This window comes from Spermophilus citellus (genome assembly GCF_964194105.1).
Source record: "Spermophilus citellus genome assembly, chromosome: 13".
Lineage (NCBI taxonomy): Eukaryota > Metazoa > Chordata > Mammalia > Rodentia > Sciuridae > Spermophilus > Spermophilus citellus.
This window is the reverse complement of record NC_138193.1, coordinates 7,447,147-7,470,223: the sequence shown is the minus strand read 5'-3', so window position 1 is coordinate 7,470,223 and position 23,077 is coordinate 7,447,147. Positions and strand designations below refer to the sequence as shown.

Here is a 23,077-nt window from a genome sequence, read left to right as displayed (position 1 = left end):
AAACAACAAGGCTTCTTAATCGATAATGACATATTCTAGAGCATATTTTCTTTACACAACAAGCTAAATAAAAATCAAACCTGTCCTGTGTGATTGGAAAGTACAGCAGGTAATCGGCTCCATTCACTGTTATTCTTCCACTTCCATGTTCATAAACAAGTGCTTCTGCTTTTGCAGTCTTTCTTTTACCTTTAAAAATTTAAAGTTCCTATTAGTATACATCTTAAAAACCTGGGCCTTGAAATAAGACAAAACTACATTAAAATTAATTTTCCTGTAAGAGCAATCTATAACACTGTTTTTAGGAACATTCTACAACTACTGTAAGTAAAACAAAAGGAAGACAGGTAAGTGTTTTCTGTGGGGTGATTGTGATCTTCACTTTTCTTTTAGAACATTGCAATTATTTTAGTTTCAACAGTCAACATAGTCAATTCAGTTATCTTATTTAAAAAAGCAATTTACATAACGTTCACTTATAATTTATAATAGGTATATACCTCATAATATAATTTTTTTAAAATATATGAATACCGTAATAACATGTAAATGGTAGAAAAGAAAGGAATCCTCAGGAAAGGTCACATTTCATTCAGTACAATAGTTGAAAATGACGAAGGAATAATGTTAAATTTTTGAGAGCTGCAAAATATAATCTAGTAGGTCAATTCTTACAAGACAGATCGTGTCAAATGTCTGTACATATACAACAAAACTTTGAGTAGAGGGTCAAGTTTTCATGTTACATAGTTTTTTCATCTGACATGTATTTCACTGAGCATTTTTTAGTTTTTGAGAAGAAACCTTTATTATAAACATTTTATTGATTCTTCCAGTTGAAAATATGAACATAACAGTTGACTCAACTGGGTAGGTATGTATTCACTCTTTTTCTTGGGACACTGTAAGATGTAGTTAAACTGTAAGATTTTGAAAACTTCAACAGAATCTTGAAATTAGGAAATCCAACGTAGCAGTAGCAAAAGCAAATCAAATGGATACCACAGAGCAATAGCAAATGAAAATAATCAGAGCTTCTCAGTCTTCGCCCAATCCATTCTCTCTCCATGGAATGTCATTACCTTCACTTGCGCTGAAGGCCCTTCCTTGCTCGTCATACTGCACAGGTTCAATCAGCTGTTTTTTTGATTGAATAGCTACACTTCTGCGAAACTTCTGCACAAATTCTTCTTCAGCAGGCTCACACTGCAATGTCAATAACTTTTCTAGCAGCCGAATGAACTGCATATACTGCAGACAATAAAAATTCATTAGAAGATGCAAGTGTAATTGCATTTGCTAGATTTTTTCTATTTTTATATACTTGATCTTTCCAATGTTGCTTTTCTTGATGAATTTTGACAGGATGACACCTCGGCATCTGCATGCTGCTTTTAAAACAGCATGCAGATGCATCACTTCTCCTGTGTATCTTTAGTGCTAAGTTTTTTTCTTTTGAGAAACAAAGAGATTTATCATTCAAAGAAAAATCAGTTTCTCTGGATTATAATTATGAAATTTAGATTTAAATTAATTTTCAAAAAAATATTTAGAAGATCTTCAAGTGTAATTTCCACTCTTTTACTAGAACTGTATCAAAAGAAACATTAGAAATAATTTTCAGTAAGTTATGTATAGTAAAATGGAAAGAGTCTGATTTTGAGAAAATGCACCTCTTAAATTATATTTCATAATACATTTGGCAAATATATTTTTGGCTGTTCAAGCTGTGTTACTTTAATGTTTATGATTTCCTTTAAAACTGAACAATCAAGCTATTTAAAAATTCAAGAGATACTTGACTTAAAGGGCAACCTCTTGAAATAAATTATCCTTGCTACTCTGTGCATTTTTTTTAATAGTTCTTGAACATGTGATTAGAAAGTAAACAACTTGGTATTAACCCCTTAAAATTAGAAGCCAGAATAATCATTCTAAAGTGTTTATGGAGAAGGAAACAACTAATACTTGAGATCCTTAGTTAATATGGATTGTGAATCCCAGTTTTTGATAACTTTTTTTTTTGCTAACCCTAAAAAATCATACTCAATTTTGTCACCATTTGCCTTTATAGTGAAAATCTGTCAATAATAATTTAAAGTATTGAGGAATTTGGTAAAATTAATGTTAAAGAAACTTCTTCAAATACAGCTTTTTATGATTTAATAACAGAAAAGGCAAATTTCCAAGGAAGGGTGAAAATACTTAAGCCACCTGTGGTCCTGGGCCTGACAGAGCTCCATTCTCCCCTCCACTCACTGGCCTGTGTCCTTTGTTCTAAGAATTCCATCTCACACACTCCTGATGACTATTCTTTAAACTGCAAAGGGTCACTTACAGGTATAAAAGCCTTACTTGTAAACTAAGCTTAAAGTTTAAGAAGTCACTGATTGGTTTGATGCCAATCACAAACTTCAGGATTTCTTCTATATATTCAGTATCCCAAAAGTATAAAAGATTATCATATACTATTTGTTTTATTTTCATAATTGCATGAATGTATTAATCCTTGGAATAGTTCCAAAATGGGAAAAAATACATGAATTTTAAAACAATCAAAGCAGTTAGAAAACAAAAGAAATAATGGAATGATGCATTTGATGAAGAAGCAAAGAGATTTTTCAATTTGATTCAAGTGTAGCAATATTTCACAGTTAGGATGTTAGAAATCAACTCCAGATCTACCACTAACCAAATGTCTGACACCTTGTTTAAGGAAGTTGCAACTTTTCCAAATCATTAATGTCTACAATATGCTAAAAAAGAAAAAGAGCAACCGAAGAACGTGACTTAGAATCTACTTGGTGGCAGGCACTAACAATTGCAGCCACTGCCATGGAAGAACATAATCTTTCTTGGGAGGATGTGTGAGATTTATCTCTGCTTGAATCTAACAGAGAGTCAAAAAATTTAGAACATCAAATGTTTAAAACATCAAGCTACTTCTGATCACGTCAGGCTATGTTAGAACATTAACAAAATAAGAGTGCAATTAAGGTCTAAGGAAGGATGAAAGGGTCCCAAACTTCATAGGGCATAAGTTTCACCTGGGGAGCGTGTCAATGAGATAGATTTTTGGGTGACCCCCTCGAGATCTGCCCCAGGTTGAGGGTGAGGCTTAGGGACACTGCAGTTGTAAAGAACACTCCAAGGGACTATGACACATGTGGTTTAGAGATCCCAAGGTGAAAACCACTGACCTTTCAGACGCTGCACACGTGATGAGCCAGGAATCTGCAAATTCCGTGTGCGACATTCCTTTTCTACTTAACCTGCAATGGCTCTGTTCACTCATCATTAGCTTGTAAAATTAGCTACCGGTCTCACTGAAGGAGACAAAAATGACATCTGCTACAGTCCTCTATAACAACTGGCAGAGGACATGAGGGCACTTATAAGAGGAGGAGCTGGAGACTGGACATGGCACTTTCCTTACCACAGATAAGGCTCTCCTCCATGGCAGAAATTGACAAGGAATACATTTCAAAGAGAAAAATTGTCCAAGGCACACCTGCCTCTAAGGACTATTACTATTAGGATCCTTAATACAGCAATTGTCTGCATTCTTATGACACAGGTCTCCTTAAATTGAAAAGATTAATTACTCACATCTTGATCTGACAGTTTTTCCACTAACATTTCTTCTAGTTCCTCCTTAATCAGCCATCTGCTGCCAATCAGATCTCTGTTAAAATATCACATATATTCTCTTTTTAATTAACCATGCAATTAGTGTTATATCACAAAAGATCTCACCTATAAGAGCAATTCATGATCTGAAAACAAATTTTCATATTATATAGTAGTATGTTCATCCAAGGAAACCACTTTTTAGAAATACTATTCTGTTTCCTCAGTCTAGTTTGGAAAAGTTTCTAACACCACCAAATGTTTTGTCTGAAGAGTTAAATAAATATGCCATCATGAAACTTACCTGAAAGCCATCAGAATTCTGAAAAGATTAAAACTGTGCCTATATAATTTATTCTGAAGATGTTATAGGCACAAAGTTAACCCATCTATGAACAAAAGTAGTAATAAAGTCCAAATAAAAGACTAGGAACACACAGCTTAAGGTGTGTTCAGAAATCTGTCTTTTACACAAGAAGAAACATGAATAGCTAGGCTAAAATTTAACATTGGTTGTACAGGCTGATGGATCTGATCTATTACTGCTTGCCAAATGGAAGTACAAGCCTTGAAATACCTTACAAAAGAAAAAAATCAGAAAGCACACAAATGCTGAATAAATGTGCAGACATACACATAAAATTTCTAAGGACATCAAATCCAAACACAGTAATTTAATATGTAAATCTTGAAGTAGCAGAAAAATAACCTCAATATTTGCTTCTTCCTAAATATAAATAACCTATTACATGGAATCCTAAATTTTAGGCTTTAGGAACATCAATAAGTAGCATGTAGAGTTCAAAATCTACATATGCTCTAATGCAAGACAAGAACTTACTTCATTCCCTTTTTTTCTGGAAGCAGATCTTTGGCTCGCAACTGATTTTGACGTTTTTCTATTTGGAGTAGCTTTCCGTATACTTCCTATAGCAAATAAAATATACAAGTTAAAATAAGAGAGATGGTACATTATTACTTATGATATAGTTTATATTTTTTCTCTGTGAGTACTCCTTATTTTAATGTGACGTCTTGTCTAGCTGCAGAGTAAATAAAATGAAAATGCTTTTGAATAAAACTGTTTCTCATCCAAACTAAAAGATGATAGAGTAGTGTGAATGAGAATTTAGTACATATCACAGCACACTTTAAGTGGATTTAAAAATAACTTTAAGGAATTTACAACTCCACTCAATGAGGATGGCTGAAACAACAAGAACCCTGTGAGTCATTTTTCTTAGGAGTTTCACAAACAGGATAAAAATTTTCCTTAAGAAAAACCATCGTTTATATACTAATACGTACTTTATTTATTTATTTGTACTATGTACTTTCAACTTAGAGAACAACCAGTAATTTAGAGCATTTATAGCTGAACTACTTATATAACATTTAATTTTATATAGTATTTAACACACCCCATGTAGTTTATACCTTAAAAGTAAATTTCTATTATATTTATTTTCCATTATTTGATCTTCTTCTATTACTTTGCTTTTTAAACAAAGACTGTGAATATGTGTCACTTATTAAACTGCAATGGAAGATTTTAAAACTGGATAGCTACATGTAACAAAATGAAATTAATCCCTACTTCTCACCCTGCATAAAAGTCAAATTAGGAATTAGACCAGAAACCTTGCAACGGCTAGAAGAGATCGTAGGGTCAATACTTCATCATATTGGTGTTGGCACTGATTTCCTTAACAAGACCCTCAAAACACAAGAACTAAAACCAAGAATAAATAAATGGGATGACATCACATTAAAATCTTCTGCACAGCAAAGGAAATGATTAAGAGCATAAAGACAGAGCCTACAGAATTGGAGAAAAACTTTGCCAGTCACTCCTCCAACAATAGTAAATTAATGTCCAGAATACATAAGGAACTAAAAAAAAAAAAAACCCAACACCCCCAAAAAAGCAAATAACCCAGTCAGTAAGTGGGCAATAAGTGGGCAAAAGAACTAAATAGAAACTTCTCAAAAGAAGAAACACAAATGGCCATCAAACATATTTCTAGTAATCAGGGTAATGTAAATCAAAACTATACTAATATTTCATCTTACTGCCGTCAGAATGGCAATAATCAAGAAAATAGTAATAACTCTGGCAAGGATGGGGGAAAAAGGTACACCTTTACATTGTTGGTGGGATTGTAGAATAGTACAACCTCTCTGGAACGCATCCCTCTCAAAACACTAGGGATGGAACCGCCATATGACCCAGCTATCCCACTCCTTGTTACTTTCTCCAAAGAACTAATATCTGCATACTATAGCAATTCAGCCACCTCAATGCTTACAGCAACACAATTCACAACAGCCAAATTATGGAATCAACCTAAGTATCCATCAATAGATGAATGAATTAAGAAATTTGGGCATATATACACAATGGAGTTCTACTTAGCCATAAAAATGAAATTATGGAATTTGCTGATAAATGGATGGAAATGGATAATATCATGCTAAGTGAAATAAGCCAGAATCAGGAACTCAAAGGTCAAAAATCTCATATGTGGAAGCTAGAGTAAAGGAAAGGAGGAAGGAAAGACAGAAGGTCATAGAGATAACAGGGACAGCATTGTAGAAGACCAAGAGGCAGAGTGGAGAGATGGGAAGGGGGAGGCAATGAAGAATGAACTCTTCAAAAAATCACGTTATATGCATATATAGAAACACCACAGGGAATTTCATGTTTATGTTCAAAGTAAGAAAAAAACAATCAAATATAAGTAAATGTATTAGTAAAAGGAAGCCCAGCAGAGTAGAGGGAAGAGAACAGAGGAGAGGAGGGATGGAAAAGGGGGATCAGGAACTGAAATCAAATTCTATGGGTGTATGAGTTTTGTCTAGATGAATGCAAATACTATGTATAACTATAAAGCTCTAATTATAAAAAATGAAATACATATACTCCTGGTTTTCTAATGTAAACAATCATGTTCTGGAAATAATGACAATTTAAAGGCATCTTTCTCATCATCAAAGAAATCCGCAATGGGAGAAAAAGTTACAATTTGTAAAAAAGCAATAATACCGCAATAGGGTTATCAATGAAATATATTTCCCAGGCAATGAGTTTACAACAAGCAGAATAACACAATGGTTTCCTAACGTTTTTGACTGAGCAAACAATTTTTTGAGGACTCATACTGAATTATGTTCACATTTATTCACTTATAATCTCTATATAACCTACTACATCAGTATCTCGTGAACAGGCAGACATATTAAAAGGATGAGCTAGGGGTTGGGGACATCAGTGGTACAGTGCTTCCCTAGCCATGTGCAAGGCCTTGGGATTGATCATGAGCATTGGGGACGGAGGCAGAGGTAGGTGGGGAGGATGAGCTGGAGATAATAAAAATGACTCTTTTTATTTTTAATATACTAATCATGTTAACTTCCAATATCATTACCTAAAGTCAGGAGACACATCCTGTTACTGACAGAGGTATCCATCTGTATCTCAAATAGTCTAAATAATTTCAAGTGCTAGGAAGCAATTTTTGTGGGTTTTGGGTAGACTGCAATACGACCTCATAATGTTGCTGAGGGTTTATTTTAAAATCTCTTTGCCACTGTCATATTAACTAATGCTTGCAATTTGGTACTATCTCCATTTTGCAGTCTTTTTTTCTTTTTGAAAATCTGGTTTTCTCATTGGCAAAAAGAATGCTAAAAAGAAAAAAAAAAGGATGTAATTATTAACAGTCAGTTTCTTCAAGTAAATACAGGCGAGAGAAGTTGAGATTATACCCAATGGGCAGGACTTCTCAATGAATTAAGAATGTAAAACTTTTGACTGGAGAGATTCAGTCCCCCCGCCCCCCAATAAAAATGGTAGAATTGATGGTTCAGAAGAGAAAAGGAAAAGCAGAGAAAAAAGAAAAAAGTTGCACTTAGAAGCTACAAAATAGGGTGAGCTAGACAGTGGGCACACATGACTCAAACTGAAGGGAATCCACTGCTCCAGCTCAGTATTTCCACAGGCTCAATACCCACACCAGAGGCAGCAGCATCCACACCCAAACCTGGTTGGAAATGTAAATTCTCAGGCCTTACCAGACCTAGGGTGGGTTCCAGTGAGCATCTAAGGGGTACAAGCTGAGATGTGTGAACAATGGAGTCAGGTTCAACACAACAGCAGAGTGACAAATAGAGTTAACTTGATCCTAGTGCCCAAAGAAAGTAAGTGTAACTGCCCTAGTGCTACTTCTCACGCACAAATCCATCAGCTATAGCAGCTAAGGATACACGTAAAAAAGAACTCATTCTTAAATCAACAGTCCACATCTAGAAGAGGACCTGTCATTCAACTTAGAACAAAATTCTATAATTCGCCCCCCAGACTTCTATATCTGGGTGCTCCTGTAAAGGGACAGCAGCACACCTCGAAGCTACCTGGTCCACAGTCCTGAGATGCAGAGAGTCCACAGGTCAGAGCTGGTATGCTTTCAAATCTAGCTATGGATATATGAACTTATGAGAACATCAACTACAGTAATAAGATAACCTCCTCTGCTTGAAAGGGTTTCCTTAATTTTCTGGAGTAATCATGACAACTATAATAACAACTGAACTTCCTCATAAGTTTCAAGTCAAAGTGTAGGCTTCACTTATGACTTTTAAGCAATCTTCATTAGTTTATATTTTTCTGGAAACATTCTTTCACGATGTCATTTCTTTCTAGTGTTATATTTATATTCATGATAATTTACAAATGGTGTAAGTAAAATAATCACAAAAAATGTGGAAGAGAAAACAATCCATGAAAAATACATATCAAATTTCAAACACAGTAAGTCCCATTCATGTAAGGCAACAGCTTACAACTTGACAGTTATAATCCCTCCACCCAAAATACACAGTGCTCATTAACCCTCTCCATTCACTTCTTTCCTGTGGGGATTGGGGGCTAGGGATTTAACCCAGGATTTTACCCATGCCAACCACACTTTCTGTCATTGAGCTACACTACAAGCTACGTACACTCTTTTAAATAAGAAAATATATACACATATCACTGTAGGTCAGGTACTCAGCGTAGGGCCTTACCCATAGCAACGGTCAAGAATGCTTGCAGCAGGGGTGAGGTATGGCTTTTAAGAATCTAATAATCTGAACAATTTTACTGGTGTGCCACTTCTATTTATTCTTTCTCTTCTGTATAATAAAACCACTTTTGAGATTCTACCTTTGTTAGAAACAACAGTTCTCTGGAAAGTAGATTCTTTAACTTCAACTCCCTGAAGAGATGCATTCTCATTTACATCAAAAAAATCCTTGAGGGTATAAAATATGCCAGGAACTGTCAACATCACAGATTATCACTGGTAGCTTCTGGTATATTGTTAAGTTTCCACTTAATTTTTAAGGGACACTAGAGAATTAGAATGACCCCACCTACACTAAGTTTATATACTGCATTCAATAGTGTAATTTCCAAATATGACAGGAATAACCCAGATGTGAAATGCTGAATCATTAATCACAGCTATGATTAATATTTCATAAAATCAAAGCAAGCCTATCCACCCCTCATGTCATCAGATTTCCATAATGTATGAGTCAAATTTAGAAGGTGCCTAATTTGAAAATACCAGATGCTCAGGTTGCAAAAAAGAAATCCTTAAAACTAAACCCTTCCATGAACATGAGCAATATAATTTTTAGTGTCCTAAAATCTGTGTTGGTCATATTAATCATGTATAAATTCCAATTTTAGGAAGGGTAAACAAGTAACAGTTCATGGTTGGGGGGGGCACAGGAAGTCAACTGTATGCTGGTACACAAAATAAATAGTAACAAGCTAATAGCAACTGCCATTTTTGATACTAGTTCAAGTAACTTAAAGTTTGTGCTTATTACAATTACAGAAAATCAATTTCTTAAGTAACTATTGCTCTCTCATTGTTTTTGTTGGCCATGGCATATCCAAACTCCATCGAAATAAATATAAATATAGTTCAGACAGGTGTCTGCTATGTACCTCAAGTTCCCAAGTGACATACTTATACTACAGATCCCAGCTATTCCTTGGTGAATACAACATGGTGCATGTTTACACATCATGCAACTCAACAAATAAAGGAAATATCTCAGAAACAGGTCACATGAAAAAAAGGACCCTGGGGATATGCACTGCCAGGATTGATGACATCCACGTGCTTGGAAAGGAACTCAGATACTATATTTTTACTCTTTAAATTAAAATCATGCTTTATAACAATAATTGTACCATTACAAAAGAAGTAATCTGATTAAAATCAACATAAAGGCAATAATAATAAGTTGACTCCATGTTTTAAAAAATTAATTTTCCTGTTACACTTGGAGCACACAAGATATACAATGGCAATTATTCATATGTGAGGAAAATGTACATTAAAGATACCTCTAGAACAGCAATTTCTACTGCTGAATTAATTACTGAATTAACTCCTGCTGTCAAGAAGTCTTAAAACAGCATGCAGACATACTTTAGCACCAGTCTGCAGCTTTTTAAAAATAAGCACTTAACATAGTTGTAAAATAGTTATTTTACAATAGCTCACTGTGAGAAGGTTCAGTTTTTTAATTCCAGTTTTAAAGATAACAGCATTATATCCAAGAGTTTAAAATATTCATCACAAGGTCACAAAGAGGATCTAGAAACATCTAAACCCAGAAAGGATAGTCCATCTTCAGGTATTTGACCTACTGGAACCACCATACAGAAGAGTGCGTAGTTCTTGGGGCTGCTGTTTTTGGACTCTAAGCTCTCAGGTCACTTAAATCATTTAACATGAACTGGAAAATCTCTGAGTGAGGCAGGAAGTTTTTTGCACAAGGCAAATGAGCCCTGTCTATGCACAAATTACACGGATTAGAATTACTTGGTTTTCTTTCAGATTTTAAACTTTTGTTTTCCAATTCGACACAATAGTTCAAGTACAGAATAAACTATTTAGTCCATCATTTTACACATTTGCTTGGTACATCAGTGGCCACGTAATTTCCTTTGATTTAAAGAAATACTTTGAAAATATTCCAGTGTTTACTATAAGATTAGCCCTAAAATCTAAATGAAGTTTCTCGTATGATACAAAATCCCCAGCACAGGTTTTGGAGTTGTATACCTCTTTTATTAAAGACCAGGGAGAGGTAAGCTTACACAAAACTTCTGATATGCTTATTGTACTGGGGCTGAACCAGGCCTGAAACTGAGAAAATGTGTCTCAGTACTGCCTACACTGAAGACTTATTGAGAGTTTCCAACATTTTGCATAGCCTTACCCCAGCACAGTTTCATGGGATAGTAAAAGGTGTCTTGGGCACAAAGGGCTCCCTGGTCTACTCTGAGCAGCAGAGTTCTTTACTCATGGCCTTGACAGAGCATGCACCCACTACACAACTGCAACATTCCCAAGCTGATTCCACAACAGACTCCTTCTTGAAGAGTATTTCATAGTCAGTGTTCCGAGGAAAGCCATAACCATATACATGCCTTAATACGTTATATTTTACAAAAGGGTTCCCACTTCCTGGTCAAATCATCACCTCCCATAGGTTTCAAATGGGTTTTGCTATGTTTGGGCAAGTTTCCCCCAAATGTCCTTGTGTAAAGGCTTGGTCCCCAGGTAGTGTTACTGGAAGGTGGTAGAATCTTTAGGTGGGGCCTAGTGGGAGGTCTTCCAGTTATTGGGGGTTTGGCCTAGAAGGCGATTGTGGGACCCCAGTCTCTTCCTTTCACTCTTTCATCTGCTATTTGTTCCCCTTGCCAAAGGCCCCAAAACATGGGCCAACCAAATACAAACCGAAACCTCCAAAACTGTGAGTCATAATAAACCTTGATTCTTTTGAAGTTGATTATCTCAGGTATTTTGTTACATCAATGGAACACTGACTAAAACAATTTTCAAATCACCGTTAGTGAGAATTTTAACTTTTTTTCAAAAACATATATTGGTAAAATATGTATGTAAACTTGAATTAAATTTTTTTCTTAACATTAACAGACTTACAAAAAATAAATGGTGACTACGGAGGTTGTAAATGCCTTGACTGGGAATATAGTCTACTCTACCCTTCACTGTCAGTTTGGTTGTCCTGGACAGGCTCAAGCTGTTGTCGGCAATAGACAGACTGGTAGGGTTACCGCCATGAACCCACAGGGCATGAAATGTATTGTTCCTGCCCAGAATTGAAGCATGATAGTGAAACACAAAGTGAAGGAAAATTTGCCAATCCATGGGTTTTTACACTTAGTGCATGTGTCACACTGAACTCTCCTGACCTAATCTAGGCATAGGCTAGTCGCAACTCAGTTATTCTGTTGTATGGCATTTTCTTTTTTGTACAAACATCTATATCCTCTTTAAAATTCTTTCCTCTCCTCAGTTATTTTAAGAAACTTCTTTTATTCTTCCTCTTTTTTCCTTCTGTTATTGAAACCAATCTACACTGAAGAGCCCTAAATCATGTCTGAAAAACACATAAGTTCTAATGGTTAAATGGCCATTAAGGAAACGGGAAGCCATCTATTCTGGGTGAAAAGCCAGCCCAGTAAATTTCAAGCGTGGAGTCCCTTTTATGGTATTTAACACTACTCTGAGAAACTCAGAAAGTCCCTTATTTCTTCTTAAAATACTTTTTTATTATTTAAGAAACAATGGAAATTTTAAAAATACTTTTTCATTACTTATGTATGTCTTATTAATCAAACTATAAAACAGTATATTATTTCCCAGGAACATGAAGAAACACAGGTCATTACATCCATAGGAAAAAGGGAGTCCCAACTGACCTACGAATGAACCTTTAGAATGTGACAAAGTGTGAGAACCCCATGGATTGGCAAATGTCCCTTCACTTTATTCTTTCCTATTATGCCTCATTTCTGGCCAGGAGCAATAAATTGCACGTTTCTTATCAACATCTTTCCTCAAAAACCTCTCAATTCTCCATAAAACCTACATGGACAAAATATAGGTCAATTGACTAAAGCACTGTATATCATCCTTAATTGTAAGCTGCATCAGGGCTATCTTTAATTAGTTGTTATAAAGTAGCATATGCACTTAATATGCAAACAGCCACCAAATCCTAAAGAGAAGACTTGGCACGATTACAGAAGATGAGAAAGGTTAATCGACCTCAGAAAGGTCTCCTCACACAGCTGCACACAGGCTCCAGATCTGTTTCCTTGTCAAAAAGCATGGCCACTGACTGCCATGCCTCATGCAATTACAGCTGGTCAAAGACCTGGGGAAAAAAACTGCTTGGCTTAGTGTCTTTTACCCTGTCACAGAAGAAGAAAATTCATCAACAAAAATAAATGGTAGCAACAAAGATTCATTTCTAAGTCTTTAAAACCTGCCAGTCTGCAGGGGCTACTTCCTTTCTCCTGGTGGGGATACACAGTGAGCACTCACAGTGAGCACTCCAGGGAGAGCAGGGGAGGCTCCCGCCCCCTCCACCACCAGGAGAAGGCAGAACAAAGGAGAGAGAAAGCTCTCAAAAGGGTTTCAAGTTTTATAGTGAGACTTTATATGCAGTGTCTGACTCTACCACAAAAGTGCTTCTGTAAGTCCAACAGTGAACATTCAGTCTCTATTTCAAAGTTACAGTACTTCAGATGACAGTGATTTGTATGCATTAGATGAGACTGATGTGTCTGCAGTTGTAATTAATGTCATTTGCCATCCATGATACTAAAGATATTGGCAAACATCTAGGAATTCCTGAGTTGAACTGAAACATAAAGGCTTAAAGTATTCTGCCATTTGTAACACAACCTATATTACTCAGAAAGAAGGAATATTTATTAGTCAGATGTAATTTGACATTTTAGTCAGAGTTCAGTAAGATTCTATCCACTAAAAAACCAATCCATTTCTGTAGCAGTACCTTTTAAAGCACATAAGCAACTAAAAATAAAGTCAGACCTCTTATACAATGTGTAATTTCTTCATTATGATGGAATGCAGCAAAATATCTCGCCCTTGGGTTGCTCAGTTTCAGCCAAAACAAATGCAAATGGCTTGTCAGATGACAGCTGTTTGATAAGGCTCCTCTATAAGACCTGCATGCTTTACTTTTTTCCGTGAAACTTGGGATGAAAGGCAGAAGGCAGGAAGAGAATTAATGTAGCATACAGTCTAAAGGCAATGCTACAACCGTGATTAAGTAGAAAAGTTAAAAGGCACAGATTTTCCACAGCTTCGCTGCGTGCAACCCATCCGTGTAACAAGTTGACAGGCCTAGCGCGTCAGCTCCATCATCCCCTCCGACAGCTAAAACGCAGCATTGCATCCCTTTTCAGAGAAAATTTGCGTCTGCACCATGAAGCGTTGTACATTATTTCTTAGCACTGCAGGGGGCTCAAGTCCATATGGAACCTTCACAAATATTACCACAGATCAAACCAGCAGCGTTTGGAGGCAGATTTGACATACCTATTTAAATGAACAGCAGGGGTCCTCGGGCAGCCTCAGGCTGTGCGGGAGAGAACCTCAGTGGAAGCCAGAGCCACAGCTCCATTACTCAGCAAAGACACACTCTACATTTATCATTCATTTCATTTCTGCCAGGGCAAGAAGCTCATTTGCCCAAGGTCAACAAAAAGCGAAAAGAAGGTTTTCTTTTATTTCCCCAAGAAATAAATGTACCTGACAAGTGGGAATTTTGTCCTTTGGGTTTGCGGAGCACAAATAAACACCAGATAAGTCTAAAAAGCAGAGTAAATGTGTGCATTCATTCAAGCCACTGAGATCTTACTGTGGATGGGGGAAACCCCATAAATATTTCTGTAATTTAAAAAAAAAATCATATAATGGGTAAAATAGAATTCCATATCATGTTCTAAAAATAGAAAAGATACTGCTGTTTAAAACTGGATATTGGCATTTGGTCATTCTGGGGAATTCTCCCAAATTTGCACACTATCAAACACAGCTCGGAAAACAAACCAAAAACTGTTCACAGTACACTCCAAAGCAGTTGGAAGTTAAAGTATAATAAAAGCATTTCTTAGGTTATTTGAGGACCAGAAATCTTGACTCAAGACACCGTATTAAAGTATGAGAAGCAAAAATTTTAAAGAATAACAGAAACAAAGCAGAAGATAACTGACTCAAGGTAGATGCCTTGTGGTCCCTGCTGGCACTGTCCTCTCACCTTACCAGCAAGGCACACACGGGCACTAATATTAAGTTGAATATTTCTGCATTTTAAGGACAAACCATTCTGATATGTTTTATAAAGCATACCTTTAACAAAAGTCAAATAATGTGAAATCTTTCATCAATATACTATCTTGCCTCCAAAAGTCTTATTTTTGTCCATTATGAAGTACTAGGCATGTTCTGAAACTGAGATGCCTCTACTATAATTAGTTTTGTAGCCTACAGTTCATATTACTTGTCATAAATAAAATATACTTACATGCATTAATGAATAATATGACTGTTTGCCAGTATAGAAGAGAAAATGAAATGGACGACCATCTTCTCCCCATTGGATTGCTAAGTAAAAGCCAGATGAAAACAAATTAAAATACACACAGATACTGACCACACGGCTCATATTTAATTGCAATTAGAAGACAGATTTATAATTCTGATTAACTTTTAAAATAACTAACATATTATTAGAATTTAGAATTCATATATTTAGCATACTTATTATGCAAATGCTTAGAGTATTTAATATTTCATTTTATTAACAAAACTATGCTTATATTTGATAAAATATTTCACCATGAAAATATCTGTAATTTCTTTTAAATAAAAACACAATAAAAAATAGCCCAAATCATAATCATCTGTTAGAACAACAACAACAACAAATTGTAGGTTTGGATATAAATACAATGTACTCCTGGGCTAGGGAAGTAGTTCAGTGGTAGAGCGTTTTGCCTAGCATGCACAAGGCCCTGGAAAAGGACCAACACTACAAAAACAAAACAGAATACAATGCCCTCCTGCTTTCTTTAAAAGGAAAACCGATAGTCAATAATGCAGTATATTCATAGAATTTGAAATGAGCATTCATATAACAAATTAAAAAACTAAATAACTTAATTTCTGTGGCACATCATTTATTCGAACCCCATGCTTATCTACCTCTGAGAATTTGAAATATCTACAACAGAAGGAATTAAGTTTAATTCCTTTTGCAATGCAAGATAGTCATTCATATCTACTAACCACCAAACAAAATTTGTTGATTTTTCTCTTTGGCAGTGTTTCTTGGCTATTTTGTTCATTATTGATCCCATAAGGTACCTCTCCAGATGCTTCTGCCCTAACTGCCTCCTTTATTATGACGTTTTATTACCACGGATTCACTGAGTATCTACTGATACATCCAGTGGACTTTTGGAGGGCTAAAAGTCCTCGCTCGCTGCATGCTGCAAGAGGCTTTGGACTCTCTAAACAATTTTCCTCTGGATTTTTTGTTTCACATTCAGATATTTGATCTATCTGAAATTTATGTTTTTGAAACAGAAAGCCAAGTATTATTTTGTCTATTAAAGAGTCCTTTATCCCTGTACAGTTTTTTGGACAGTATACACTTTTCTGCTGAAATAGTACCTGTAACATGTAGGATCTTTCTTTTCTAAGTATGATTAATATTAGACTGACCACTTTAAGTAAATTCATCTAAAATTGAGTAACCAAAATGTCATAATGAATAGTGGGAAAAAAAAAGTCAACTGAGTATTTACATTGAAAGTTAAAAATGTAATTCTTATTTGTCAAAGTATTATGGATAATTTAAATACTTTTCCAACATCATTTTATAGATCTCATGAAATCCTACATGTTTTCTAATATCTGTACCTTTATTATGCAATGGATTTTCAGTGTACTGTTATAAGCCAGAAAGTGACAAAAAAAGACAACATCATACAACATTCTACTGCTAAGCCTGGGCAGACGTTTGAGTTGGACTTGATCACGTGTGTATATGGGAGCATGTAAGCACACACACTTGATTTCACAATACACATGGATGCGTATATACACACATACTTAATTTCATTGAACACAAGTTGTCACATATTTTAAGACAACTCATCATATGGTTTTATATACTGCAAAGAAAAAGAAAAATGTTAAATTGCAGCATGTGTCAGAGCTTACATTAATTGAAAACTGCATCCTGTGGTCAGAACCATTATAATTCAAAAAATATATCTTAGAATTCACAATCTGGCATAAACATACTCTGGGGCTGACTATTCTACCGTCTTACTGGTTCATCTGTTCTGTGCCACGACCACCATTTTAGTCATTATTTTTTCACTACATTTTGACACCAGATGAAGTGAACTCCCTTCACTTTTCTCATCAAACACTGTTCACTGCTTCTTGCGCCTTTAAACTTGAAAAGTTTCCCCAAAATCCATCCAAGACTTTGTCTGGTAATTTGTTAATTTGAAAGTAGGAACTTTGGAATACTGCTTTCCCTTCAGAACATGTAACATTTTTTCCCAACTACCCAGGTTTTTATATATGATCTTTAACTGCTTTATAATTTTTTATATAAATCTCATATATCTTGCACATTTTACCTGTACTTGTAATTAGTTTACCTATTGTTGCTTTTGATACTGCCTTCTTTCATTAGATATCTATAACAGATAAGAGTATATATAATAGATAATCTATAATAAATAATAGATTTCAAAATAGGTAACTTTAATTTCACAAGTAGTACACTGACTGTTCTTATAAAAATTAAACATTAGAATTCTTTGGCTAGAGGCAAGAAGAGAATTTATTGTCCTAGATACTGTACATACTTATATATGTACAGATGCATGAAGCAGAGTATTATTTGCCTATTAAAAAAAATTTCCACTACACCATTTTCAATTGCTTTTCAAGCTCAATGTTTCACCTGTGCTAATATAACTATATCTCATTCCTTGTATAACCTATACATATGGCTGCTATGATTCTGACAATTTATTTAGCCACTCCAAGATGAACATTTAGATTGTTTCCAATTTTTTGTTGACACATAATATTTACAGTTTCTAATCTCTTGGGTGATAAAACAGCCTCTTGCTATTGTTTTACAAGACATTATTTCTGTTCTCTGGTATTTTAAAATATTTACTGGTTACTCTTATGAGTTGTTTTCTTTTGCCAATTTTTCTACTCAGATTTTCTTCTTGTTGTTAATTTAAAAGAATAATTTAGATAGCAGGTCTCTGTCATGTTTCAAATTTTCCAGTGTCTTTTTATCAAAAATAAATTTTTACATTCGAAATAGATAATTTATCTTCTTTGCCCTTTGCTTTTTTGTGTGACTTAAGGGCATATTATAGCATTCAAAAATAATGACGGATATATATTTATCTTCTACTTGCCACTTTATTTCATTCTGTTCTAGAGTCTGAATTTCTTAATTCCAAAAGCACATAAAGACTTTAATAAAGTCTTAACCCAACTCAGGTATCTTCTGGATACAATCTATTTTTTTTAACATTCAATTACATGGATTAAAAGGCACACACAGGAATGTGTCTATATGTAAATATATATTTGTATACCTGGGATTCGATTTTTAAAATATATGTAAATGAGATGTGTTTGCTTCCCACTAATAAGTCTTTCACTCACACTAGAGCAATATATTTTCCATACTGTAGTATCTGCCTTTCCCAATATCAAAGGAAAAATCCAAATAACTAGTAAAGAAAAATGTAGGAAATAATACTCCATTTTGTTTTAAATATTTTTAAGGTTTAAAAAGTGGTTAAAGTTTGTAATCCCTATTAGGAAAACATTATCTGAATGAACACCCTAATGGCAAACCACTGTAAAATACTTTAACTGCAATTGCTACAGAGGAGTAGGGATCATCTTCAAAGCACCCCAGCTCTCCTGATGAGGTCAGAGGCACACTGGCTTGTATTATTGCAACATCTACCAAGCAATTTCAGTTGCTTTTCCTTCAGCCAGGGTTTTGTCAGGTGGGCATTATGTGGGTGTGCCAAAATACATAAAGTCAGAGAAAGAGGGCAATTAATTTGCTATCAATAAGACCATCAGGTTACCTAGAGCATCATTATACCCCATTCCACACTGATTTCTTTCAGTGTGATTTTGGCCACCATGATGTCATCAACTTGCAGGGTGCTCATGTAAATCCACATGATAGGCATTTCACTCTTTATGTTATATATAGTATAGATAGTATATGCTTTTATATTGTGGCATGCTTTTATAAAAGGGCATCATCAAATTTTTTTCACAAAAATTCAAAATTTTAATGGTTCAATAATGATATTATACTAAAATTCTAATATCAATGTTAGGTTATTTTTTTTTTTTTGTTTTCTCAGTGGGCAATCATAGCATATATGAGTAACAACTGATTTCGCTAATTTCTTTGAGATTTTTTTTATCCGTGCTTTTTAAAGTCACACTTTGGAAGTTAAGACTTCCAAAAGAATATTGGATACAGAGGTAATTACAGGTTTATCTGTCTTATTATTGAATGTAATGGAATCTAGTAATATGTTTTAAAATTTGATATGTTTCTGTTTCTCACAACAGTCTTTTTCAAAGAAGGTTTCTTTTCATTTCTGGTTTTAACAAAAAAAATATTATTTTTAAATATTATTTTTTAACAACAAAAAAAACCCAAGTTTAATTTGTCAGTAGACTTTTTTCCTCTATGAAAATATTTTTCCTTTGACTCAACACAGAGAATCACATTAATAATTTCCTAATGTTAAACTATACTTCTATTCCTAAGAAAAAATATTTTGGTATATTCTATTAGTAAAATGCTTTACTTGGTTTTCTGGTATTTTATCTAGCTTCCTTTTTATATAATTTGTGTTCAAATTTATAATTACATGAACTTTAAAGTGAATTTGGAAGCTTTTTTTCCTGCTCTGTAATAATTTACACAATAAACAGCTACCCGCTCCTTTGAGGTATGGTAGAACTCTCCAATGAGACCTTCAGAGCCTCTACTTCTTTTATTAGACTTCTGATGACCTCTGACTTCTCCTGACTTTTAGTCTCACCAGCATCTTCCTGATTAAGGCAACTGTAGCAATTATACTACTCTCCAGGCCACCTGAGTGGAGGAGGGTAGTAATCACACATTTATACCCTGGAGTCCTGGAGTCACCACCACCTGGGCCTACCTACAAGTAGGCCACTTCCTGATTTTGTGTCCTTGGGAAGTTCATTTAATGTATTTTAATTTCTACATCTAAAAAGTAGGGAAATAATAGTATGTATTTATAAAACTGCTGTCAAGGCTTTGAGTTAATTCACGTCAAGCACTTCAAACTATGCCTGGCTTACTCTAAATTTCAGTAAATGCTACTAGCTATTGCTATTATTTAGAAGATTTTTTCATATAACTAGAAGTTATAAGAAGTTACTTATAACAATCTTATATTTTAAAAATATCCCCTGAATGTTATTACTTAAAATTTTTAATACTGGCCTGGAGATATAGCTCAGTGGTACAGCATTTGCCTAGGATGCATGAAGCCCTGGGTTTAATTCCCAGCACTGCAACAACAAAAAATATTGTTCTCTTTTGTTTTGTTTCTTTCCTGTTCAGATTTGCCAGTAATTGGTTGATTTTATTGATTTTTCCAAAGAACTATTTGGTTTTATTTATTATAAATCTTCTTTTAAATTTCTTCATTTTGTTCACCCATTTAGTTTTTCTCTTATTGGCTTCCTGAATTGAATACTTAGTTCATTTATTTCCAGTCTCTCTTAATTACTAATAATATATGTTTGTCTCTGCATGATAAAGTCTACATCCCATAGGATTGGACAGGAACTATTCTCATTGTCATGTATTCCTAAATAGTCTACAATTTCAATTTTCATTTGGTCTAACCCAACAGCGATACAGTTTTATTCATTTTTAAGTCAAAAAATCTAACTGATACGATTTCTACTTTTTGGATTTTGTTAGAGTTTCCTATGACCCAATACATTAGAATTCTATTAATATTTCATAGGCATCTGCATAGAAAATGTATTCTTTGTATTTCTACCTGTAGCTATAAAATCATGCTATGTTTTCAAATTCTTTATAGCCTTAGTTAACAGCTTTTGCTTTACAACATTCCAGTGTTAAATGTTTGGTGCAAAAATGTTCATGGTCGTCAAATCTACTTAATGGATAATAGGTTTTTATCAATATAAATTAACATTCTTGTCTCAATAAACCACTCCTCACCCTCTTTGAATACCATATTGTCTAATATTAAGTTCTGCCATCAACCTGTTATACAACTTCATTTTCCCAATATTCTTAGCACTTGTTAAGCAGAATTTCTATGCTAACTTTATCCAGAAGTTTCTGTCTTTTAATAAGGGAAGAGGTAGTACACTGTAAGTGCTATTATCTATCCAAATCTGAAGTTCAGTTATTTTTTTAAACTACACACACACACAAATCAGTTTCACCTATATTTACAAAGTATAACAAAATAAGGAGGTAGGGGGGTAAGCATCAAACTACCTCGCTAATCCTAAAGAAGTACTGCTTAAATACAGTTAACTGAAATGCAAAATAATCCTACCAGCTCTGATGTATTTTCAAAATAACACATGGGTACCTTGAAAGGATACACAGAAGTTTCAGTTGTTACATTCCAGCTGCCAGTAACAATGAACTTCTAATACTGAAAAGCTGATACAATTTGAAGGAACAAAGGAAATTCAGGAGGAGAGATGTATTAGGAAAGACACAACCAGTAGAGGTATGTAGAACAAAGAAGAGGCATTGGTGGGGAGCCTGAGAGGTTGAAAAATTGAGGAGCCAGTAAAAAAAAAAAAAAAAAAAAAAAAAAAGGCAGGGGAAATCACTTTTACAGACATTTATGGAAAAGCCACTGGGTGTAAATTACTATGCCTTGTGCATAAGGTTATATTATAAAACTGAGCTGTACCTTTAAAATTGGTGGATGCTTTTACTATAGCCTTCATTTATTTCCTCAAAAGAGATTATTAAATTGATACTATATATAATCAATCATGTTTGAAAATTGAATAGGAAAGACAGAACATATTTATAAAAAGATTTGGAATATTTGTAAAAAGGATGAAAGTAAAGCAATTTCAAAGAGTGAAGTAAAGCAGAACAGAAAGCCTAGTTCTGGAGATGTAAGACTTAGCAGAAACATAATGTAAAACAAATTTTCTATAGAAATGCCTCCTCTCTTACCAACTTCCGTTTAATTAACACTAAACATATCGATTAATGCTGCCTTGGAATTGCGCACTCAGCGGGTGGCTCCCAGGCCCTTCTCTGTTACCTCCACACATTTCTGCTATCGAGTTACATGCTTACTAAGAGTCAGTTGTGTTTATCCCCAAACCATTTATTACAGCTGCACTTATTTCTATAATTACTGTACATGAATTAAATATTACATAAACAGACAAACTATGAGTACAAACTGAAAATATAGTAGCTGCTTCTGTGAAAACTAGTTGAATGCTTTAGAAAGACTCAACCGCAAGTTGAAAAAAAATGTTGTGTTGGACTTTAATGTGGCTTAAAGGAAAAATTTGTGGAAATATAGATATATGCTGCACTGGGATTTCTTAGGAAGTTTTTTTCTTTTATTCCATTGTAAGGAAATCAAAATTGAAAAATGGTGATGGTACATAAGTGGCACAGATATTCAAAAGGAACAGAGAGGAACACATACATACTCAAAAAATCTTCCAGGAATATACATCAAGAGACTGATGAATAAACGTGTTGATATTCTGAATGTTTTTTAAAGAAGTCATTTGTAGCATTAATACTCACTTTTAAATTAACAAGCACCACCAGTCTGTGCTGGATAAGAGACTTTTAATGGATAGTAAATATACTATTCAATTCCCAGACAACCTTAAAGGTTCTTGTGCTTTAAAGATTTTTGTTTAAACAGATTTAAAAGAGAAAAATCTTAAAAGAAGCCACAGAAAAGAGGGGACATGATAGGAATGATGGCTAACTGCTGATCAGAAACAATGCCAAGACAAGGCAATGAAATTACATCATTAAAGTGCTGTGAAAGATAAAATATATTTAGTGAAAATGTGCTTCCAAAATGAAGAAAAGGGGTTGGGGATGTAGCTCAGTGGTAGTGCTCTTGTCTAGCATGCGTGAGGCCCTGGGTTCTATCCCCAGTACTGAAAGAAAAAAAAAAGAAAAAGAAAGAAAGAAGAAAGAGAAGAACTAGAAAGGCTTCATATAAACAAAAGTTAAATGAGTTTTTAGGAGATATGTATCACACTTTCCTCAAAAAGGCATATTAAAATACAAATAACTAGTGTGACATTAGTATAGGCTTAAACTCTAACCTGGTCTAATTTTAATATCATTCGATAAAAAGAAATAATTTGCAAACCCCAGTCATTCATTATCAGTTACAAAATATGTTGTACCCTCTTTCATG

The 23,077-nt window shown here is 34.4% G+C and overlaps 1 protein-coding gene across 3 annotated transcripts in view; it reads right to left on the bottom strand.

Annotated features, from left to right (window-relative positions):
- MRPS9 (mitochondrial ribosomal protein S9) overlaps positions 1–23,077 on the bottom strand; it is a 115,443-nt gene that overhangs the window by 51,754 nt on the left and 40,612 nt on the right. For all 3 annotated transcript variants that reach the window (XM_081264678.1, XM_081264680.1, XM_081264679.1), the window contains exons 5-9: positions 15,067–15,146; positions 4,472–4,557; positions 3,610–3,685; positions 1,083–1,251; positions 81–189 (exon numbers count right to left, since the gene is read on the bottom strand). In XM_081264678.1, the coding sequence (XP_081120804.1) occupies positions 81–189; positions 1,083–1,251; positions 3,610–3,685; positions 4,472–4,557; positions 15,067–15,146 (520 nt within the window). The remainder of the gene's footprint in view (positions 1–80; positions 190–1,082; positions 1,252–3,609; positions 3,686–4,471; positions 4,558–15,066; positions 15,147–23,077) is intronic.